At 49.3% G+C, this 24,696-nt stretch overlaps 1 protein-coding gene across 1 annotated transcript; it reads left to right on the forward strand.

Moving 5' to 3' along the window:
* Positions 1 to 23,240, forward strand: MLKL (mixed lineage kinase domain like pseudokinase). The gene is made up of 11 exons (XM_055146196.1): positions 1 to 118; positions 2,415 to 2,874; positions 8,066 to 8,143; positions 9,949 to 10,129; positions 13,805 to 13,902; positions 14,610 to 14,745; positions 17,173 to 17,254; positions 18,240 to 18,391; positions 18,512 to 18,561; positions 19,043 to 19,183; positions 23,107 to 23,240. The coding sequence occupies exons 1-11, from the start codon at positions 104 to 106 to the stop codon at positions 23,136 to 23,138; spliced, it is 1,425 nt and encodes a 474-aa protein (XP_055002171.1). The 5' UTR covers positions 1 to 103; the 3' UTR covers positions 23,139 to 23,240.
* The last annotated feature ends 1,456 nt before the right edge of the window (positions 23,241 to 24,696 follow it).

Below are 24,696 nucleotides of genomic sequence, written 5' to 3' on the forward strand. Positions count from 1 at the left end.
CCACTGCTGACAACCCACCGGCCACCTCCGGGTCTTGGGAATCCCCCGCGTGCGCAGACTTCGCCCCAGAGGCGGCGGTGGTGTGTTCTGGAAGGACGCGCGGATGGCGGGGACGCAGGTGAGCGCGCGCCGTCGGGGCGGCGGGAGCCCAGGGTGGGCGCGCGGGGAGGCCCCAGCCCGCCTCTGGTTCCTGGAATTCCCCGCGTGTTGGTTTCGTTTCATGTCTTCCTGCTGGAACTTTCTGCACTGTCTGGTGTAAAAGACATGAGGCAGTGAGTGAGGTCGGGGGGCACTTTTCCAAGTAACCCTAGAGGGGCGAACTCTCTGGGTCAGGCAGGAAATGACCAAGGCTGGTCGTGCTGCTCCTCCCCCCACCCCACCCCCGCCCCGCAACTTGATTCCTTTTTGTATTTATTTCATTTATTCTGTTTTTGGGGTCACACCTGGCTTTGCTCCCGGGTTATTCCTGGCTCTGCATCCAGGAATCGCTCCTGGCAGAGTGGCCCGGGATTTCAAATCCCAGCCCACCGCTTTGAACGCCAGCTCCTTGTCTGCTTCACATGGGTCTAGCCCCCACACTATTACTTTAAAAAAAACTGGTTTTGGTTTTAAGACCAAGATATACCCCTGGGAGTTGGGATTGTGCTCGTTGGGGTGTTCCCATTCATTGGGGCGGTGGGGCCTTCCCCAGAAGGGTTCTCAGGCGTGTCCCCGGGCCTTTGCCATCACCCCCGTCCACCAATGGGAGTTTTAGTGAAACTGGCTGGGTTAGGTTTACGTTTGGGAGGCGTGGCCAGGTTTGTACCTTGTCACCTTATGATTTTTTGCCATTGCAGCTTTCTTTCTGGATGTTGGGCCATGCCGGGCAATACTCAGGGGCTACTCTTGGCTCTACGCAGGGGTCACTCCTGATGACGGGGGACGCACTATGCATGCAAGGCATGTGCCCCGCCCAGTGTCCTTGATTCTTGAAGATTGGTGCCTAGCCGGGAGTCCCCAGCCTTCTTTAGACAGAGCCTGACTTTCCTCTGCCTCCATCCTAGAGTCAGGTTGTGTTTGTTAGAATAGCCTGAACAGATTTAACCCAAATAGGATGTCCAAAGGAGGACATTTATTACTTTCTCCCTCAGCAGTAGTCTATGGCTGAAGTTCTGGGTCTGTGTGCAGTTCTTCTCCCAGCAGAGATGCCGGGATCAGGATTCTGCCTCCTTGGTTTTCTTCCCTTTCTTCTCAGAGCTTCCCCACCCCATCCCCAACCCCCAGGTTACATGGTTCTGGCACGGGCTGACTATGTGGAGGAGAGACTTCCTGTCCCAGCTAGAAGGAGCACTGACCCTCTCCGAGCACACCCATTGGTGGGAGCAAGTCACATGGCCACATGAGCCATAAGGAAGGCTGAGCCTCTCTCATGGGCTCTGGGCTGACTCCCTGATGGAGGAGCAGGAGAGTTTGTGGGTGGTCCAGCCGTCTCTGCTTGAGAATGATGAGAGGGGCCAAAGCAGTATTACAGCATTAGGGCATTTGCCTTGCTTCAGGCTGACCCAGGTTTGTTGCCAGCACCCCATGTGGTCCTCTGAGCCCTGCCAGGAGTGACCCATGAGCACTGAGCCAGGAAGAAGCCCCGACCACGACCTGGTGTGGTAGTGACGGCAGTAGACCTGGGAGATGGCTCCAAGGACTGGTGCACACACTTTGCATGCTGCAAGCCCAGTCCAATCCCCAGCACTGCGTGATGCCCTGAGCACTGAGCTAGGAGTAGCCCCTGAGCACTGCCAAACAAACCAAAAAATCAGTCACAGAGGCTACTGGTGTTCCTTTAGCCCAATAATGAATCTATAGGGGCTAGAGTGATAGTCCAGGAGCTAGGGGATTTGCCTTTCATGCAGCTGACCCAGGTTTGATTCCTGGCACCCTATATGGTCCCCCAATCCCCACCAAGAGTGATCCATGATTACAGAGCCTGGAGTAAGTCCTGAGCACCGCAGGCTGTGGTCCCAAAACAAAGGCCACACACACACACACACACACACACACACACAAACACACGCGCGCGCGCGCGCACGTACACACCCCCGCCCCTAAATTTACAGGACATACACACACACACACACACACACATGCACACCCCGTGCCCCTAAATTTACAGGACACACACACACACACATGCACACCTCTGCCCCTAAATTTACAGGATACACACACACACATACACACACACTCACACCCCGCATCCCTAAATTTACAGGATACACACACACACACACACACACACACACTCACACCCCGCATCCCTAAATTTACAGGATACACACACACACACACACACACACGCACGCACGCACTCACGCACGCACGCAACACAGCCCCGCCCCTAAATTTACAGGACATTCTGGAACTTAACGAAATCCCTTTAGTTTCCACCAGGTATGGCTTCATTGGGGAATATCTTCTCTGTGGCCAACGCCATCTACAAAATGTGTGAAGAGATGAAATACTGCCAGAAACAGTGCAGGCGCCTGGAGCACCGGGTCAGGGGCCTGGTGCAGCCGCTGCAGAAGCTGCAGGCCCAGGGAGAGGAGTGTCTGCCTCGGGATGTAGTCGCCGCCCTCAGCCGCTTCCATGATGCCCTGGAGGAAGCGAAGCAGCAGGTGGAAAAATTCAGCAATATGTCTAACATCAAGAAGTTTCTAAGCGCAAACCGAAACAAAGTCCTCTTCAAAGATGTGAATAAGAGTCTGAGCCACGCCTGGGAGCAGCTGTCCCTCACGCTGCAGACACATCAGCTCCTGCAGCTGACCCGCACTAGCTACAGGACCTCCTGGAGACAGGAAGACCAGCAGGACGCAGAGGACGACGGTCGAGCCCTCGAGGATGGTAAGATTGGACGGTCACCTTTCAGTCTCACCTGGATTTGCCAGAGCAGCAGGAAGGAGGAAAGCGTTACACTGAGCCCCGAACAGCTCCGGGCCGGGCATGGGGAAAGGGGGTGAGGGTTAGGGCAGCCAGTGGAGGCCTGGGGGGTTTGAATGAGCCTGTCTTTGCCTCTTGTTTCTCTTTCATGGGGTCCCTGAAACTCTAGAAGCAAATTCTTTTAAGTCTTACTTTTCTTCCGGGGACCCTTCTGTTAAGATGGTCAGTTACTCAGGAGGAAGAATTCATTAGAGTTAAGTAGCAAAAAGTACCAGCAGGGGAAGGGAACCTCCCTTTTATCTTTTTTTTTTTTTTTTTTTGCTTTTTGGGTCACACCCAGCGATGCTCAGGGGTTGATCCTGGCTTTGCACTCAGGAACTACTCCTGGCGGTGCTTGGGGGACCATATGGGATGCCGGGGATCGAACCCGGGTCGACCGCGTGCAAGGCAAACGCCCTACCCGCTGTGCTATCGCTCCGGCCCCCTTCTTTTATCTTACCTTAAGGGCCCATCCCCAGATGTAGCATTCTCGTTTATTCTGGGTGGGGTGGGGCAGAGTCTGGGCTGTACCTGGAAATGCTCAGGGGTCACTCCTGGCACTGCTGCAGGAGGATGACCACATGCAGTGCTGGGCATCTTATGGGAGTCGCCCACATGCAAGGCAAATGGCTTCAGACCGGGCACTCTCTCCAACCCAGACGCAGTCTCTTATCAGTGTGTCGAGTGACCTCCGGGAGATTTAAGTAATGACACTTGTTGTTGTTACACAATATATACTAAAAACTACTGCTTTGTTCCCTGCTTTTCTCATCCACTAATCTTAAATATTCTTCCATAAGAGTGCTAGCTCTCTGGCCCTAAAGATGTATGTACGATCATTTCTTTCCCTATTGTTGTAGTGTCGGGCATCAAACCTGTGCTTTTTATTTGAGCCACACCCGGCCCCTCGATTTCTAAACACAGTTGTGAGTGTATGGATCTGGGTATATTAGACTCTGCTGTGAACTGAGCAACAGGGGTGGGCGTGGGGGTGGGGAGCAGCTGGGGGGAGGGCACTGGAGAGAGAGCACAGGATTAAGGCTCTTGTCTTGTGTGTCGTGGGAGCCCCAACACTGCACCTCCAGGAGTTACCCCAAAGCGCAGAGCCAGGGTTAGCCGGAGCTCCTTTGGCAGTGCCTCCAAACACAAATAAAATCAAGGGCCTGGAGAGAGAGTACAGCAGGTAAGGGGCTGGCCTTGCATGTGCCTACCGAGTTTGATCCCCCTCACCCCGTATGGTCCCCCGAGCCCCACCCAGAGTGATCTCTGAGTGGAGAGCCAGCACTAGGCCCCAGCACAGCCAGGTGTGGCTTCAAATTTAAAATAAATAATACATACAATAGACGGAGCTGGGGAAATGGCTCAGGTGGCTGGAGCCCAGCCCCTGGTTTGATCTCAGCCTCCCAGGAGCCATCTCCACGCTCTGAGCATCACTGAGTGTCGCCCTAGATACCAAAAGAACCATATAAAACCCACAAATCTGGGCAAGTCTGGGCTGAGCCCAGAAGACTCACCAAGGGGGTGAGTTTCCTTCCAGGAAGTTTCATTTCTTGGCACCTTGATAGGGATTTGAACCTCCCTGACATTACTTTTTTTTTTCTTTTTTCTTTTTTGGGTTACACCCGGTGATGCACAGGGGTTACTCCTGGCTCTGCGCTCAGGAATTACTCCTGGTGGTGCTCAGGGGACCATATGAGATGCTGGGAATTGAACCCGGGTCGGCTGCATGCAAGGCAAACGCCCTACCCGCTATGCTCCAGCCCCTCTCCTTGACATTTCTTAACTTCTCTCTCTTTTTCACTTGCTCGCTTGCTCTCCCTCTCTTGCTCTCTATCTCTGCTCTGTCCTTTTTTCTTTCTTTCTTTCCTTTTTTTTTTTTTCTGCTTTTTGGGTCACACCCGGCGATGCACAGGGGTTACTCCTGGCTCTGAAACCTGGGATGGCCACGTGCAAGGCAAACGCCCTACCCGCTGTACTATCGCTCCAGCCCTCTCTCTTCTTTTCTTTTTCTTTCCCAATATGCTTTAGATAGTGCCTTGTCAAAAATAATGGGCCTCGTTATCCCGTTTTTCTCTCATTAATTTGAATTTTATTTTATTTTTGGTCTTTGCCACACCCCAGCTCCCAGCTCTGCGCTGGAGGGTTCTCCCAGAGGCTCAGGGGATCATGTGGTGTGGGGGATCAATTTGGGCTCCCACATGCAAAACAAGTGCTCCAGCCCTCTGAGCCCTCACTCCAGCCTCACCCTCAGCTCATTTCTTTTTCTGTTTGTTTAAATTTTAGTCACTGTGGTCTACAATACTGATAATGGCAGGGTTCCGTGCATAGAACATTCCAGCGCCTCATCAAAAAGTTCTGCTTCCCTCAGCGTTGTCCCCGTGTCCACTGCCACCTTCCTCTCCTCTAAAATTCCTGCTGAAAACAAGTTCTCAATTTCTGCAGCCTTTGGGCGTGTGTTTCTTTATATCCCACCCGTGAGAGAGCTCATTCTCTCTCTCCTTCTGACTTCACTCGGCATGATACTCTCCACATCCACGAAGGAGCAAATGTCATGATTTCAGCTTTTCTCAAAGCCAAGCAGCATTCCAGGATGTATATATACCACAATTCTTTTTTTTTTTTGCTTTTTGGGTCACACCCAGCAATGCACAGGGGTCACTCCTGGCTCATGCACTCAGGAATCACCCCTGGCGGTGCTCAGGGGACCATATGGGATGCTGGGATTTGAACCCGGGTCGGCCGCGTGCAAGGCAAACGCCCTACCCACTATGCTATCACTCCAACCCTATACCACAATTCTTTATCCAGTCACCTGTTCTTAGGGAGTTTCCAGATTTATTTATTGGCTTTGGGGGCTACACCCAGCAATGCTCAGGCTTACACTTGGTGCTCCACCCAGGAATTACTGGGTGACTATATTTGATGCTGTGGATCGAACCCAGGTCAGCCATGTGCTAAGCAAGCACCGTAATCACTGTACTATCGCTCCAGCCCCCTATGTGCAGATTTAAATCTTTGTGGATCATGCTGCAATGAACTTAGAAATATAAATATCTTCTGAATGGTTTTTGAACCCTTGGGGTAGATGCCAAGAAGTGGAATTGCTGGGTCTATGGAAGCTCAATTCCTAATGTTTTCAGGAATGTCCACATTGGGCTGGAGCGGCAGGACAGCAGGGAGGGCGCTTGCCTTGCATGCAGCCGGCCTGGGTTCTATCCCTGGCATCCCATATGGTCCCCAGAACACCACCAGGAGTAATTCCTGAGTGTAGAGCCAAGAGTGACCCCTGACTTTTCCGGCCCCCCGCGCGAGATCGACCCCGGAGGCAACTGAACCACTTTGGACACGAGCGGCGCCCCCAAAATGCCTCCAAACTGTGTGCTGGGAGCTTCTGGCCCAGGCGCTGCCGGCGAGTGATGCAATTACCAAAAGAATTTTCCTTGGACTTCATATAGAAATCCAAAACCGCGCGGCTGCGATAGCAGCTGCGCGACCTAATATCTCTTGATTGTCAGCAACGTGTAGTGTAAATGTCCCTTTTTGGCAGGACTTAACGTGGGGGGAAACTCCAAACAATAGTACTAAGTTTTTTGTTAAAGGGTAAAAGATTGTAGCGATAGAATTTTAGGCAGAATTTTCCCTGGACTTTAACGGGTCGGACTTTGGTGGGATATCCTAACAAGAATAGTAAGTCTTTTGCTGAAATATTGAAGGCCACCAAAGTGGTAGCCATCTCTATAGACTGAACTAAGCCATATCCCCACGCTGGCTGAGAAGAAATATCCTTCTTTCTCGGGAAAAAATGCGGCGTGGCGTTAACCATAGTATGATGTCCATTAAGCTGACACGGACCTGGTGGCGTGGGAATCGGATACAAGGGAATAAATTATTATGTACTTGGAACAGCGGGACGCTGGTGGAATCTTGAGCTGGGGCCGATACCAGCGTATTACTTTTGGTTCCAGAAACTGCTTGCAAACATTCTACCAGACTATCAACTAAGCTAGAGCCCCAAGCCGGCTGATGACGAGAAATAACCATCTCTTTTGGTTTGTTTTCCCTTTGTCAGGCAGCGTGGTGATTACTAAACAGGCGTGATCTCGGTGGCACGGGACGAGGGGGGAAAAAAATAGAAAAGTTATGTAACAAACAGCGGGACTTAATATCTCTACATTCTCAGCAATGGAGAGCCATCAAATGCTTCCTTGACAGTGGGACTGTCTTCTCTTTTTTGGGGGGAAACCCTAGCAACAATAGTGAATTATGTGTTGAAACATGGACTGTAACCAAGATAAAGTGTAAACGAAGTGAAACTTATCACTTACAAGGGCGGGGACTGGGGGGGTGGGAGGGGGCGGGAGGTATAATGGGGTGGTTGGTGATGGAATATGGGCACGGGTGAAGGGAAGGGTGTTTGAGTACTGTATAACTGACATAATCCTGAGAACTTTGTAACCCTCCACATGGTGACTCAATAAAATTTAAATTAAAAAAAAAAAAAAGAGTGACCCCTGAACATTGCCGGGTTTAACAATTCCCCTCCGGAGAAAGGAAAAGAAATGTCCACATTATTTTCTAAAAAGGTTGGGACCAGTTGCCATTCCCACCAGCAGTGAGTGAAGGTCCCTGTTCCTCCACATCCATGCCAACACCGGTTAATGCTGTTCTTTGTGATGTGTTCCAGGGTCACTGGTGTGAGATGGTATCTTCCTTGTTTTTTTTTTTTTAAATCAAAGACATTTATTTTTTATTTTATTTTATTTTTGCTTTTGGGTCACACCCAGCAATGCTCAGGGGTTACTCCTGGCTTTGCACTCAGGAATTACTCCTGGCGGTGCTTGGGGGACCGTATGGGATGCCGGGGATCGAACCCGGGTCGGCCGCGTGCAAGGCAAACGCTCTACCCGCTGTGCTATCGCTCCGGCCCTCTTCCTTGTTTTGATTTGATGCTGATAAGTGAGGCTGAGCATTTTTTCCCCTGTCCTACTTCAAGGAACTCCTGTTGTGCTAGAAGGAAACAGCTGGACATTCGTGAGCAGTGTTACAAATGAACAGCCTCTCCTGTCTTTTCACTAGCATTTCAGTTTTTGAGTATTTGCTGCTCTTTTTCCTGCAGAAATCAAAATGAGAGGAGAAGAAGAAGACTGGAGGGAATTTAGAACAAACCTGAAGAAAACTTGGGAAGCCATGGAGCGTGAGTTGTCTGGCGACCAGCCGACCTGACTGCCCTGGCCCTTCGCATGCCTCTCCTGGAACTCCTCTCCCCCACTTCCTTGTCTGCCTTTTGGGGCTGGGCTGCTAGAAGTAGCCAGGGGGTGAGATGCGCTGATGGCAAAGAGTAGCATTTGTCTGAACCTATTCTGGGCCCCATCAAACTGTTTAAATGTCCCCCAGGGCAGCGTTATCCAACCTTTTCCCACCTGACTGGCTCCTGCCCTGCATCTGGTCCATAGATTGGCACCTTTAAGCCAGGGTTTTCAGCCTTCCTATACCTACAGGCTGGCACCACACCCTGGACCTCACTGCTCGAGATAGCATTTCCCATCGAACTGTAAATGTTCCTTCTCGACTCCACTCAGGGAGTATCTGCATATGCCAGATCCCCGGCAGTGTGCAGGAGAGAAGGGGTTGGGGATAACTGCTAGGAATCTGATCACAGGTCAACTCCCTTTTTTGGGGGGTGGAGTTGGGCTTTTGGGCCACACCCAGTGATGCTCAAGAGTTATTCCTGGCTCTGCACTCAGGAATTACTCTGTGCTCAGGGAACCACGTGGGATCCCGGGGATCAACCTAGGTTGGCTGCTGTGCTATCACTCTGGCCTAGCCACCTCCCTTTTAGGATGTCTGTCGTCCCCCTCATTTCTGTTCTGAGACACAGCAGCTTACTCCTGCAGTGACCTACTAAAAAGCAACATGAAAGACATCCTGTTTTTGAAAAATATATACATTCTTTTGTCTCTTAATCTTGTCTGTTTGTTTTCCTTGCCCCCTTTTTATTCAATTGACCCACAATAGGAGGGTGGCCTTTCCATCTTTTTGAAATTGTTCTTTTTGGTGCTGGAGCTATAGCGACAGTTTGCCTTGCACGTGCCGACCTGGGTTTGATTTCCAGCATCCATCCCTATGGTTCCCCAACAGTGCCAGAAGTAATTCCTGAGTGCAGAGCAGGAGTAACTCGGAAGGAAGGAAGGAAGGAAGGAAGGAAGGAAGGAAGGAAGGAAGGAAGGAAGGAAGGAAGGAAGGAAGGAAGGAAGGAAGGAAGGAAGGAAGGAAAGGAAGGAAGGAAGGAAGGAAGGAAGGATTTTTTCATGTTCCCGTCCCCGTTGGTATTTATTATATAATTTACGAAGACAGCAAACTAAGATGCAAGGCGACCCCTACCTCCAAGGCAGTCTGAGGCCTGTGGAAAGATCAGCTCTACACACAACCTCAGAGTCACTGAACTTCAGCTGTGGAACTAAGCAGTAGATGGGAGATGACGGGACAAAATGTGAGATGCACAGTGCAGAGCTGTATGGCAGCGGGCGTGGGGAGAAGGGCAAAAGAGAGATGAGTGGAAGCTGGAGAGGCCGCGTGTTAGTGGGAGGGAAATGAAGCGCCTGACGTGTGTGTGTGTGTGTGTGTGTGTGTTGGCAGGGAGGGCACACCTGGTGGTGCTCGGGGCTTACTCCTAACTCCCCGCTCAGGAATCACTCCCGGCTGTGCTTGGGGAGAGGCATGGGAGTGGGGGTGTGGAGGGGGGATTGAACCCAAATTGGCTGTGTGCAGGGCAAGAGCCCTACCCACTGCACTATCTCTCTGGCCCCAATGCCTGACACTTTTCGTATGAACCATCTGTGACTCTGCTGGTCGCTCTGAGGCTCTGAAGGCCTCCCAGGCCCGTCAAAGGTTTGGACCAGTCTCATGGCTTCCCTTGGCTGCCTGATCAGTGTATGTGCTCCTGGTCCCGTTCCTCCGCTCATAATGCCGTTGTCTCTTTCTCGCCTGGGCTGAGTTCAGGCTTAGAGAAATCCAGGAGGGCACTCCCACAAGAACCAGCCAAGGAAATTAAGAAGGAGGAGTTTACAGGACGGGAATGGATCCTACTAAGGGAAAATGAATCCAGTAGAATTTATCGAGGAGAATACTATAACTCTTCTGTGGCCATAAAGGTATTCAAGTCCCAAGAGGAAAGTGTTGAGTAAGTATATTTATATAAATCTCTCACATATTACTTCATATTACTTCATTTCTTACCTGTAACAGAGAGAAAGGGAAAAGAATAGGGAAGAAATAAAACCTTCATTTAGATGCGGGTGGGAACTCAGGCCCTGTTTGACTAAATGAGTCCAGACTTAAGACTTAAAGCAAAACGTGTCTTCTGGGGGCGGGGGAGGCTGGTACAGAGATTAAGGCACTAGCCTTGGGGCTAGCTGAGTAGTTCCTTGGGAAGGGTGATTGCCTTGCATGCAGCTGCCGATCCCTGGCACCCCATAGGGTTCCCTGAGCACCCCCAGGAGTGACTCCTGCAGAGCCATAGTAACCCTAAGCACTGCCAGGTGTGGTCTTAAAGCCAACAGCAAAGGAAAAACCACCTCTGTCTCTTTCAGCCTCTAGTCTACAGACCTACTTCTTTGTTGAGGTTTTTAGATACATTTGAAATGTACTTTTCATTCTTGTCAGTTTCCCATCCTGTATAGAAAACACTGTGTCTTGCTAAACTGTATTTGTTATTTTGCAGGAGTACACTGTGAATTTCACCAGGACCAGGAAAACAAAGTCTGGGTCCTGAAATGTATTTGTTAGCATGTGGGAGTGCACCCCAAATGTCACAAAGTCTATGGCCAACTTTTCTTAAAACCTTTCAGGTTTTTCTTTTTTGGGTCACACCTGGCAATGCACAGGGGTTAACTCCTGGCTCTGCACTCAAGAATAACTCCTGGAGCTGCCCCGGGGACCATGTGGGGTGCTGGGAATCAAACTGGGTCGGCCTTGTGCAAAGCAAATGCCCTACCCACTGTGCTATCCCTCCAGCCCCAGGTTTTTCTTTTGTTGGGGAGTATCTTTGGGGTCATGCCCAGAGGTGTTAGGGGACCTTGCAGTGATGTTTTTTTTTTTAATTTTATTGAATCACCATCAGATAGTTACAAGTTTTCATGTTTGGGTTACAATCTCACAATGATCAAACACCCATCCCTCCACCAGTGCACATTCCCCACCACCGATATCGCTGGTATACCCCTCTTTCCCACCCTCGCCTTGCCTCCATGGCAGATAATATTTCCCATACTCTCTCTCCACTTTTGGGCATTATGGCTTGCAACACAGTCACTGAGAGGTCATCATGTTTGGACCTTGCAGTGTTGGTGATTGAACCCAGGTCAGTCACAATCCCATGCAAAGCAAATGCCTTCACCCCAATAATACCCAATCCCTTTTCTCACCCATTTTACCCAGCTCTATGAAACAGTACTCGCAGCACTTTTCTTTAGACTACTGTCTGGTTGAAAGTTACTTTACCCAGCCATCCAGGGATGGAACCTAATCCATGGTTTTTTTTTTTGTTGTTGTTGTTTTGGGTTTTTTTTTTTTTTTTTTTGCTTTTTGGGTCACACCAGGACATGCTCAGGGGTACCTCCAGGCTCTGCACTCAGGAATTACTCCTGGCAGTGCTAGGAGGACCTTCTGGGGTGCCGGGGATCAAACCCAGGTCGTTGTGTGCAAGGCAAATGCCCTACACGCTGCATTATGGCTTCTCCCTGAACCCAATGCATTTCCATCTTTTTTTTTTTTTTCCGCTTTTTGGGTCACACCTGGCAATGCACAGGGGTTACTCCTGGCTCTGCACTCAGGAATCACCTCTGGTGGTGCAGAGGGGACCATATGGGATGCTGGGGATCGAACCCGGGTCAGCCGCGTGCAAGGCAAACGCCTTACCCGCTGTGCTATTGCTTCAGTCCCGCATTTCCATCTTTGGCCTAAAATAAAACCCCACAAGCACACTAATGGGACTGTATGTGAATTTCTCTGGGCTGTATTCTTTGGAGCGGAAGTGATGGATCAGACCTGGGGTCTGAAATTGACTCTGATATTGACCCATCTTACTAGATAACTTCAGAAAGGGCTGTAAACCACCTGGAGAGTGGCAAGGCTTGGTTGGTTCTTTACCAAGCACCACCAACTAGTGACATCATCTAGTTTTCTAGTTTGTTTCAGCCTTTTTGTTGTGGAGGCCACCCAGAGCTCAAGGATCTGACTAACCATAACAAAGCATCACATCCAGAGCCTCGCGCAAGCTAGCCTTGTGCTCCCCCCACCCCCTTTTTTGTTTTTGATTTTGGGATACACCCGGTGGTGCTCAGGATTCCTCCTGGCTCTTCACTCAGAAATCACTCCAAACAGTGCTCATATGGGGGACCATATGGGGTGCTGGGGATTGAACCTGGGTTGAATGTATGCAAGGCAAGCACCCTACCTGCTCTACGATTGTTCTGGTCCCTCTCCCTTTGTAGCATGGATTTGTTCTAACTGTTTTGTCGCTTTACTCAGGAATCCAAGTGTCCAGTACTGGGAATTTCTCCTGTTTCAGTCTTCGCTACCGTGTATTCCCTGTTCACATCCATTGCTCTTTCTTCCGTCATAGTTATGGTGCCTGTTTTTTTGTTTTTGTTTTTGTTTGCTTTTTAGGTCACACCCAGCAATGCTCAGTGGTTACTTCTGGCTCTGCACTCAGGAATTACTCCTAGCAGTGCTTGGGGGACCATATGGAATACCAGGAATTGAACCCAGATTGGCTATGTGCAAGGCAAACGCCCTACCTGCTGTACTAACACTCTGACCCCAACGATTCCTGTTTTTATCTCACTGGTTTGGAACATCCTTGTGGACATGAATCACTTACCGTCTTTACATATTGCCCAGGAGGAGGTCAGAGAGATAGTTCAGTGGGTAGGGTGCTTGCCTTGTGTGCAGCCAACCTGGGTTCAATCTCTGGCTCCCTATTTTGTTTCCTGAGTCCCACCAAGAGTTATTCCTGAGCACAGATCCAGGAGTAAACCCTGAGCACTACCAGATGTGACCCCTAAACCCAGAGACACGACCTCTACAATTTTAGTTTGTATGGTTAGTCCTGAAATCCTCTTGAATTATTTGTGATACTAGGTAGGGCCTAACTTTTCTTGGGAGGTGGGGGTATTGAGGACTCGCCCGACCTGGAGGCTGCTTTCAGTGATGGCCTTACGTCAAGGCCTGGCAGGCTGGTGCTGCTGAAGGCATGCAGTGCTGGGAGCCACCAGGGCCACACGTGGTGGCACTTGGCATCCTGTGAACGCCCAGGCCTGAATTTAGGGCCTCAAGCACGCAAAGCATATACTGCATCCCTTTGAGCTGTCTCCACAGCCCCTAGTTTTATCTTCATGCACACAGTGGGTATATCGAGCCCTGTTTGGATGTGCAGTGCATGTCTGAGAATAAGTGACCTCCGTATCTGGTTTCTTTCACTTGGCATAATTTTCAAGCGTGTTTATCTTTTGGCCACTTCCTGTGGTGCTGGAGGACCCTGTGGTGCTGGGGGTCATTCATGTGGCTCCCACAGGCAAAGCTTGCACTCCAGCCCCATGACCCCTCTCCGTGAAAAACTTTACAAGAAAATCGAGTCTGTGCCCGGTTGTGCCAGGAAGCCAAGTCAGGGTCTCAAGCGTTCAAGGTTCGTTGATGTTGTCGATGTGTCAGTACATGCTGCTGCCCTTCGTGATCGGACTATTCACAGTGCCAGAAGACCCCAACGACCCTTCATACCCCACACATAGACTCAGCCGGCCTGAATGTGCTACATGGTGCAGTCCTGAAACCCTAACATCCCCTTTTATTCTCTTAGAGTGGTGAGAAGGACTTTTAATAAGGAGATCAGCACCATGAAGAAATTTGATTCTCCCAATATCCTGCGTATCTTTGGGATTTTCATTGATGAGACAGGTAAGGAATGCAGGGGTTGGTCTGTCATTCTCTTCTGCATCAGAGGTGTTTGTTTGGTTGGTTGGTTTTTGGGCCACGCCCAGCAGTGCTCAGGGCCTCCTCCTGGTTCTGTGCTCCGAGAATCATTCCTGGGATGGGGAATACAGGTGTTGAGGGAGATTGAACCCAGGTCAGCCACGTGCAGAGGCAAGCATCTTACCTATTATTGCACTCATATTTTCTATTTCTATATTTTGTTCTAGGGGCTACTCCTGGAGCAGTACTCAGGGTTATTCTGAGTACTTGACCTCCGTTTGTTTTGGTTTTTAGCTTGGGGGCAACTTCCAGTGGTACTCAGGGGTCTGTTCATGACTTGGTGCTCAGGGGACTTTGCAGGATCAGGAATTGAACCCGTCTCCCACCTTCCATGCTTGTGTAGATCCCGTAGTCCAGCCGTCCTTCCTGCCTTCTATGTATGTCCAGTAAGCCCTTATGTCATCTCTAGGAACAAAACCTGACAGTTGACACTTCTCAGATTCCTAGTGCTAATGTAGAATTGCCACGTGGCAAATACCATGAGGCAGATACTTGCAAGTTTGGAGTTTGACCCATACAGGGAGATCAGGGAGCAAAGAGTGTGAAATGGGAGTGGAGAGAGGGAAACACGGGGGTCTGTGGTGGGAGGGCAGGGGGCTGGATCCTGACCAGGGCTGACCCTCTCCCGGCAGGGACTGTCCCACAATTCTCCATCGTCATGGAGTACTGTGAGCTCGGCAGCCTCAGGGACCTGCTGGCTTCCAGGAAGGACCTGACGCTGGCTCAGCGCGTCATCCTGATGCACGGCGCCGCCACAGGCTTGTTCAGGTACATCCTGGGTGCGAGTGAGAGGGACCCCCCAGAAGACCCTGAGAAGCTCAGAGATAGCTAGAGAGTGTCCCTGAGTGTGTCCCCTTTCATAAGTATCTAACGACTGTTGGTAATGAAATTCCTTAATTGTCAGCCCAGATAGAGGGAGCGGCGGCTTGCGGAATCCATCGCTGAATTTTGTTGTTGCTGCTTTTGGGCCAGACCTGGTGGTGTTTGGAACTTCTGGTTCTGTTCTTGGGGTCACTCCCGACAGCGCTTGGGGGGACATGTGATCTCAGTGCAAAACGTGTTCAGCACTTTAAATTATGTCTCTGGGCCCTTCAGTGTTGAAATTTTATTTTGTTTTGGGGCCACACCCAGCAACGCTCTGGGTTTACTCCTGGCTCTGCTCTCAAGAGTTACTCCTGGCGGTGCTTGGGGGCCGTATGGGATACTGGTGATAGAACCCTGGAGCCTGCATGCAAGGCTGTACCCTACGTTGAAAGAGAGCGTCCTATCTGCTGTACTGTTGACCCAGCCCCTTGAGTGTTGAATCTGAACCTGGGCAGCCCTGGGCAGCTGAATATGCCTTCCTCCTGAAGTCACCAGGCTCAGCAAAGCAAAATGACAAATGCTGAGTTCTCTTGAAATTTCAGAAAAGCAAAAAATGATTGTTTAGTGTCTGTGCCAGATGTTTCCTGAGATGCCTTAGGTTTCCTTTTGGTTTGGGCCTTTGGGCCACAACTGGTGGTACTGAGGCCTTACTCCTATCTCTGTTCTTGGGAATCACTCCTGCCTGGGTCTAGGGCACCGGATAGGGTTGGTCCAGGGTTGACCACGTGCAAGGCAAGTGATCTTTGTCCTGTGTCTTTGGCCCGTTACATAAGACATCTTGTACTAAAACCTGGAGTTCTGATAAGTGATACTTTGTGTTACTTTTGAGCTGCTCCTGGCAGGGCGCCTCCCACACAAAGCTTGCACAGTAGGAGCCAGCTCTCCTCCCCAGCAATAACTTTTTTTTTCCTAGTGCCTGCAGTCAAACCCAGGTCTCATGTGCCTAGGGCATTGTGCTCTGCTGTGAGCTGCATCCCAGCCCCTTACAGGAAAGAACTTATGTCCTATGCAATTTTGGAATCATGCAAAAGGAATTCCCCAATCATTCAAATTCAAGTGCAGCATGTTATTTGCATTTTGCCTTCTGTCTTATTTGCAGATTGTAGCTGTTCTTAAGTGCAAGCTCTCTGATTCCTTTACCTCCAGGGTCCACAAGGACCCTTTGCTCTTTGATTTTTTTTTTTTTTGGGTCACACCCTGCGATGTGCAGGGGTTACTCCTGGCTCTTGCACTCAGGAATCACCCCTGGCAGCGCTCAGGGGACCATGACCGTATGGGATGCTGGGAATCGAACCCGGGTCGGCTGCGTGCAAGGCAAACGCCCTACCCGCTGTCCTATTGCTCGAGCTCCCCATTGCTCTTTGATTTTTATCATATACAAAAGGCTGTTCGTTGTTTACTTCATAGTCTTTTTTTTTTGGCTTATTTGTTTACTTTTGGGCCATACCTGGGCTTACTCGTGACACTCGTGCTTAAGGATCATTCTTGAAGGGGCCCACCTTGATCAGCCCTTGTAACAAATGCCCTAGGTACTTTCAAATAACCAAATAGGAGGGCTAACTAGGAGAGACAATACAGAAGGCCTGTACTACCTGTAAAAACATTCTAGGAATAACGTAAATGGGAGCCCAGAGGTAGAACAGAGCTTCTTATTTGTTTGTTTTGGGGCCATACCTGGCTGCACTCAGAGGTTACTCCTGGCTTTCTACTCAAGAATTAATTCTTAAAAAAAAAAAAAAAAAAAGAATTACTCCTAGTGGTGCTTGGGGACCCTATGGGATGCCTGAAATCAAACCCAGGTTGGCTACGTGCAAGGCCAGTGCCCTCACTGCTAAGATAGTACAGAGATTCTTAAGAATCTCAGCAAGGGGCCGGAGCCATCGTACAGTGCAAAAACAAAAACAAAAGCAGCAGCTCTGGTGTGCTGCCACTGAGACCCTGGTTCAAGTCCTGGCACCACATACAGCCCCAACCACTTCCAGTGTGGACCCAGAGTGCTGTGAGATTGGCCCTCTCCCCCAAATAATGATTGGTGCTCCAATCATTGGCAGATGATCTGCTTCTGGGAGAAGCGAACCCCGGGACGACTTGGTGATAACCACCTGAGGCAGGAGCTCTCTTACTCCACAGCACCTGCTGAGTTTCTGGGAATCGGCCAAGCTGTGACCCAGCAGGGAACACGTCACGGGCAGCATGCAGGTGCAGCTTTGTGCTGCTGTAGCCTTGGGGTCCCGCTTCCCTGGCCTAGCCATGACAGGCTGCCCTGGAGGAAGGCCTGACCACCTCTCTGGCCCAGCCAGGGTCACCCATTCCCTGCCTCTGCTCCCACAGGCTGCACGAGAATGACAAGCCTGAGCTCCACCGAAAAATCAGCAGCGCCAGCTTCCTCGTGGCAGAAGGCTTTCGGGTGAAGGTGAGAGGCCTCAGTCCCAATGGGGACCCATGCGGGCTTCATGGCTTCCTCCCCAGAGGGCACTCAGCTCCCACCCCCGCCCCGCCCCCAGCTGGGTTCAGCTACATGCAACCATGTGCCTTAACTTCTGTTATGTCCCAGGAAGGGAGTTTCGCTTGCACATTGACCAGACCAGACCAACCCCAACTCTAAGCAGTTTATATAGGGTTTGGCTACATAACAGCATTTTTTTTCTAGGAACTGGTAATATGTTTCCAATTCTGGTCCCTCTCTGGTCCTGTGACTTCAGGGACCAGCACTATGTTTCCAATTTTTGGTCCCTGTCTGGAACTCCACTCCCTAGACTCTCTCTACTTGGCTGGGCGCCACTGCCCATGCCCCCTACTCTGATAGGTTGTTGCCACTGTGCGGTTTTTCTGCCCAGGATGATACTGTTTTCTGAGAGGTCGGGACTTTCTGACTGGGAAACTGAAACTTAGGCCTGCTGAGTTTTGGTCTTAAAGTGGAGCCTGTGATGGCTCCACTTCAGCCTCGCTCTTCCACCCACAAAATACAGCTTTTTATTTCATCGTGGGTCCCACTTGGCTGTGATCAGGGCTTCCTCCTTATCCTGAGCTCGGGAATCACTCGTGGTGGGGCTCAGAGATCTGAGTGGTGCCAGGGATCAACCCTGGGTTGGCTGTGTTCAAGGTAAGCGCCCCATTCCATGTACTACTGTTCTGGCACCATCATGGTCTCATGCTTTTTAGGCAGATACTTTTAACCACTGAACCATCTCCCTGGACACCTCCCCCCCCATTGCCCTGTTTTAGAGAGAAGAAACTTTTTGTATTTTCTCTCTTGATGTATGTAATGCCAGAGGAGCCCCCTGGGTTGGAAACGCGTCTGAAAGGTGAAATGCCATCCTTCAGAGTCACGCGCGGCACCTACCCCTGCCCTCTCCTGCCATCCACCCAAGATCCTGCTGCTCTGTGTCTCTGTTTAGCTGGCAGGGTTTGAGTTGAGCAAAACACAGACTTCCATCAGAAGAGAAACGAAAAGGAAAAGAGACGAGGGAATCAATTCCTCAGCATACCGCTCGCCTGAGCGACTGGAGAATACCTATTATATATATGACATGAAAGCCGAAATATACAGGTAACTCTGTGTTGTCTAACGAACTTGAACTCAGAAGATGGGCAGCCCCAGTCAAGCATGATTTCTGAGCCCCAGCGTTGTTGAGTTCCTGGAAATGATTAGAGGGATGTTTTCTTTTAGCTTTGGGATTGTCCTCTGGGAAATTGCTACCGGGAAGATCCCATTTGAAGGTAAGCAGTACCCAGTGCTGGGGTTGGGTCCAGTACAGCAGACCTGCGCACCTGTTCCGTCCAGAGAGCTTTACGCTCTGATGTGGGCACTGTGTGGGGTGCTTAGTGGGCTCATTGGGAGTTCTTGTTTCTTTGAGACCCAAAGTCCCTAGTTCTTTTTTTAAATTTGGGGGTGCGGGTGGGTTTGGGCCACACCTGGCAGTGCTCAGGGGCTATTTCTGGTTCTCAGGGGACCATATATGGTTCCAGGCATTTGAATCAGGGTTGTTGCATTCAAGACAGATGCCTTACTTTCTTTACTGTCTCTGGCCCATCAGCATCCAGAAAGATGTGCCATGTTTTGCAGCTTCTGGCTGCACCCAGAAGCGCTTAGGGGTCATTCCTGGGGATGCCCTGGGGTCAGCAGGGATGCAAGGCAAGTACCTTAACCCTGTCCTCTCTCACCAGCTCTAAATCTTCCTTTTTATTGTCTTCATGCCAGGCTGTAATTCTGAGACTCTGTACCAACGGGTGGTTAAAAACCGGCACCAGGAACCATTGGGTGAAGACTGCCCTTGCGAGTTGCAGGAGATCATTAACAGATGCCGGGCTTACGAACCCTCGGAGCGACCAAAGATTAAGGGTAGGCTTCTTTTTTTGTGTGTTCGTGTTTTTTTGTTTGTTTGTTTGTTTGTTTGGGATTGGAGCGATAGCACAGTGGGTAGGGCGTTTTTGCCTTGCATATGCTCAACCCGGGTTCCATTCCTCAATCCCTCTCAGAGAGCCCGGCAAGCTACCGAGAATATCCCGCCCGCACAGCAGAACCTGGCTAGCTACCTGTGGCATATTCAATAGCCAAAACAGTAACAACAAGTCTTGTAATGGAGATGTTACTGGTGCCCGCTCGAGCAAATCCATGAACAGTGAGACGACAGTGACAGACAGTGACAGTGACTGTTTGGGCACCACATCTGGAGGTGCTTAGGAGTTACTCAAGGTTCTGCACTCAGGAATTACTCCTGGAAGTGCTCAAGGTACCATATGGGATGCTGGGGATGAGACTCCGGTCAAATGCATGCAAGGCAAGCATCTTACCCCCTGTACTATGTCTCCAGCCCCAGGGGTAGCCTTCTTTCTGGTCCAGAGAGCACAAGCCATGTTGTAACTTGACATTAAGATGTCCTTTGTGGTTTAAGACCAGGGGTGATTTTTCTCTTTGGGGGACAAGGCAACTGCTAAAAACATTGTGGGTTGTCCTTCTCAGGAGGTGAAATGAGGTGGGAAATGCTTCTGACTTTTTGTAGATGGAATAGATGCTACCAAACTTTGTGAAATACTCAGGGCAGCCCCTTGCAGCAAAGAATTATCCCACCCAAACATCTATGGTACAGGAATTTAGAAACTCTGGCCTCAGGATACTGCTTAGCTCAATCTTAGCCCCCCCTCACTCCCCTTTCCTTCCTTCCTGCCCCCCTTAGAAGGAGAGGGGTATGGGTGTCTGGCCTCCGCATTTCTCCCCTTTCTCTTCTTTTGTCAGTATCCTTGGGATAGATTAGTTTTCTCTCCCCAGATGTTTCTCTCCCCATGTTATCTCTGCTTTTCCAGTTTCTTACATGGTCTCTTGAGCACATTATTCTTTCCTATTTTTGTTATTTTTTTTGGGGGGTGGGGGGACTTTTTGGGTTACACCAGGCAGTGCTCAGAGGTTACTCCTGGCTCTGCACTCAGGAATTACCTCTCGCTGTGCTTGGGGAACTATGTAGGATGCCAGGGATTGAATTTGGGATGGCTACAGGCAAGGCAAATGCCCTCCCTCAGTACTCTCGCCCCGGCCCCTATTTTCTTATTCATGATCATAAAGTCTCAGACTTTCCACAGAGCATATACCAGACCCGGTGGTTTACATAAAGATCCCTGGATTGGGGAACTGTTTTCACTCAAAGTTACTATAGAATTCAAAGACAGACTAATATTTCTTTACTGCAATATGTGATGCTGTAAGGGAGTATGTATAGTGCTTAGGAGCTATTCCTGGCTCTATGCCTGGGGCCACATTTGGTGATGCTCAGGGAACCATATATAGTTATGGGCTCTAAGCAGAGTGAGCCACAGGGAAAGGAAGTGCCTTGCCCCTTGTACAATGTCCTTGGTCCAATATACCAATATATGTGGCTTTTTTTAATCATGTGAAAGAATGTCATCTTGTTAAAGAACAGAATTTTGCCCTTGACTTAGAAACTATCTTTTTACTTCCTTTTATTTCTCCCAAAGGTTAACCGCTGTCCTAAATTTCATAGTAAACATTTGTCCATAGTTTTACAACACAGGTGCAGTAGATTACCTGGTTTCTTCTGTGTAATGACTTTGTATATGAATGGTCTACTTGACCATGACTTTTGTCACGTGCTCAACATTATTATCTGTAGGAGTCCAGGAGACGACCATGCACGGCCCTTATCCTTTCTGCTATGGTCGATATTTTAATTATCCCAGTACTTTGTTCCTAGAGACCTTCACACATTCTTATTCTAATATCCTGGGCACCCATATGAGAGTGTCTTGGAGAACAGGAGCTTGACGATGAAATGCCTGGAGAGAGGAATAAAGTGGACAGTGTTTAGCCATTTCTGAAGACATCAGGATTTACTGATGCCTTTGGCAAGGTCTTCTCATGAAGCTCTGTAACAGACACCTAGGAGTTTATCTCATTTCTTATTCTTCCCCTCCCTTTATCCTCATCCTGACTTTTTGGCATTAAATACCAAAAGCATACATGCCAGAGAGATAGAACTTGTTAGGCACTTGATTTTAATGCTGCCAACACTGGTTAGATTACCAGCATGGCATACAGTCTCATGAGCACTGCCAGGAGTGACCCCTGAGCATGAACCAGGAACAGCCCCTGAGCTTCATCAGGTGTTACCCAACACCCACAAACCCCACTCCCAATCAAAATCAGGGTCCGTTGGAGTTCTGGCACAACTCCCTGGCCATGTAGGCTGCTGGGCTTGTGAGGAAAAGCCCTGAGGCCTGGCCATGATGAGGAGTAGCTGGTGCCAGGGGACCAGTCGACACTCCCCAGTGATCAGTACAGCTTGATGACCTTGCAGTTGCCAGCGGCCAGGGCTTGAGACAGGGGAGCCGACAGACACTGTGGTATCTGAAAACTTACTGTTCTGCTTCTGCATTAGCTCATAGAGACCCCATGACATCTCATGACACTCGTCCCACATAGCCTATGTAACCATAGATTTCACCTTCCTCTTCCCATTTCATGCTCTATACATAATACATTCCTTTTTCCCCTATATAATCATTGTTATCCCCGAATAAACTTTGTCATATGATCATCGGTCTGTAGCCTGTGTAGATGGTTTCTCCCAGCCAATTCATTGTATGTGTATCTTTGTGCATTCAGTCCTAGATCATGTGATGGGTTCCATGTTCCTAGGTTTTTCAATAGCCGCCAGACAGCTTCAGTGGTCTCGGTTTTTATTGTTTTTGCTTTTTGGGTCACATCTGACGATGCTCAGGGGTTACTGCTGGCTCTGAATTCAGGAATCACTCCTGGCAGTGCTTGACGGACCATATGGGATGCTGAGGATCGAACCTGGATCTACCACGTGCAAGGGAAATGCCCTCCTCGCTGTACTATCATTCTGGCCCCATGGTCTAGATTTTTTATGAAACTTTTGCGTCCACACCTGGCGATGCACAGGGGTTACTCCTGGCTCATGCACTCAGGAATTACTCCTGATGGCTGCTCAGGGGATCATATGGGATGCTGAGAACCCGGGTCGGCCGTGTGCAAGGCAAATGCCCTACCCGCTGTGCTATTGCTCCAGCCCCAGAAACTTTTTCTTGGACATGGGAAAGCAGAAGAGTAGACTCAGTTATGCTTCCTGAAGAACATGCTTTCAGTGTGGATGAGAAGCTGACTATGGTTTTACGTTGTACCTTCCTGTCTTTCAAACTTCCCTTTGTCTTCTTCCTCCTTCTTCCAGGCTCTTTACAAATGGATGCCCTTCTAGGATAAAAGAATTACTACTTGAGATTAATTCGTATTAGGATGAAAGATTACCACTCCCAGAAGTTATTTGTATTTTGGACCTAGGCATAGAGCTCAGTAATTGAACACATGCTTCACAAGAGTAGGACCTTTGGTTTATTCCCTGCAACGAAAGGGGGGAAAAATTAACCAGTTAGAAGGGAACTTCATATTATGATAGTATTAATTCACATGTTTTTTTTGGGGTGAGGGTTGGTGGGAGTCACACCAGGCAATGCTCAGGGGTTACTCCTGGATTTGCACTCAGAAATTACTCCTGGCAGTGCTCATTAGACATTCTGGCTTGCCAGGGATCGAACCCCAGTCAGCCGTGTGAAAGGCATATGCCCTACCCACTGTACTATCACTTTGGCCCAAATGCACATTTTTTTAGGTACCATCCTGACCACAGGGGATGCTGTTTCTGCACTACTGTATAATGTAAAAAGTCCTTGTGTTCCTAGCTTGATTCTCAGCTTGGAAATTTTCTAACTTTCTGTTCATTCATTCCTTCACAGAAATCACTGAAATGCTGTCTTCCCTTGGCTGAAACTGAGACTATGGAGTCCCTGGATGAGAAGCAGAAAGAGGCACGGCTCTCTCATAGTATTTGTGGTCACAAGAAGGCATTACTTTTATGTCACAAACAGAACAATTCCCAGCTTACAAAATGTATTTTGCTTCTAGTGAAATTTCCAAATATATGCATTTGATATATTTGTAACTGAGATTGATGTCTTGTAAAACCAAATCTCTTTCTGAATCCAAACCTCTGGGATGTGCTGGGAACACCATGGAATGCTGGGTTTGGAATCCAGTGTTCCTTCATGCAAAGCATTATGTCCATTGAGCTCTCTTCCAGGCCCTCAAATTTTATTTTATTTATTTTTATTTTATTTTATTATATATTTTTTCGTTTTTTGGGTCACACCTGGTGATGCACTCAGGGGTTACTCCTGGCTCTGCACTCAGGAATTACTCCTGGTGGTGCTCAGGGGACCCTATGGGATGCTGGGAACCGAACCTGGGTTGGCTGCGTGTAAGGCGCAGCCCTATCCGCTGTGCTATCGCTCCAGCACCTCAAATTTTATTTTTATGAACCTCAGGTCATGGCAATCTTCAGATTTCTTCTAGATTTAAAACTTCAGAATTCACACAAGTTTTGACTCCATTTTGAAATTCTTTTTTTCTGTTTGGAACAGGGGGTACATAATTAAGTTTTCAAATTTGGGAGTCAACCCCATGCTCAGGATTTGCTCTTGGCTCTGGCTCGGGGATCACTTGTAACAGGGCTTGGGAAACCATATGGGGTGCTAGGGATGGAACCTGGGTTGGCAACATGCAAGGCTGTACCCTATACACTGTACTCTCTCCAGCGTCTATCTTCAGATATTTTTCTTCTTGCTCCTTCGCTCTCCAAATGCCATAGCCACCACATGCACACACACACCCATGTCTACCCTGGTCATGAGGAGCTGCTCGGGCTTATGCCAGCTTGTTCCTTATTCCTCGATAAGGAACAAGGAACAAGGAGCAAGCTTGATTCCAACATCTCAAGGCCAGCAAGTCCTTCTCCCACAGTGAGCTGATTCTGCTCAAGACTGTTATGTCCCGGAAAGGGAGTTTTGCTCGTATATTGACCATACCAGACGCGAGGCTACAAATGCAAGGCCCCTTTATTGCTAACTCGAGGTAGGGTCCAATTCTTATCCAATGCAGTGGAGTCTTGACTCCGAATTCTAAGCAGTTTATAAAGGGTTTGGTTATATAACAGCATTTTTCTAGGAACTGGCAATATGTTTCCAATTCTGGTCCCTGTTCCAGTCCTGTGACTTCAGGGACCAGCATTATCTTTCCAATTCTTGGTCCCTGTCCAGTCTGGTGACTTCACTCCCTAGGCCCTCTCTGATTGGCTGGGCACCACTGCCCATGACCCCTACTGCGATAGGCCGTTGGCACATGGCGGTTTATCAGCCCAGGATGATACTGTTTTCTGAGAAGTCGGGATTTTCTGATAGGGGAAACTAAAACATAGGCATGCTGAGTTTTGGTCTTAAAGTGGAGCTTGTCATGGCTCCACTTCCGCCTCACAAAGACCTTTGACTTGC

This window comes from Sorex araneus, chromosome 8 (assembly GCF_027595985.1).
Source record: "Sorex araneus isolate mSorAra2 chromosome 8, mSorAra2.pri, whole genome shotgun sequence".
Lineage (NCBI taxonomy): Eukaryota > Metazoa > Chordata > Mammalia > Eulipotyphla > Soricidae > Sorex > Sorex araneus.

Excerpts from the sequence above, each read along its gene's own strand:
- MLKL (XM_055146196.1), top strand. Across the intron at positions 18,392-18,511 it reads ATGAAAGCCGAAATATACAG|CTTTGGGATTGTCCTCTGGG; the intron begins GTAACTCTGTGT and ends GTTTTCTTTTAG. Across the intron at positions 19,184-23,106 it reads GGAGCGACCAAAGATTAAGG|AAATCACTGAAATGCTGTCT; the intron begins GTAGGCTTCTTT and ends ATTCCTTCACAG.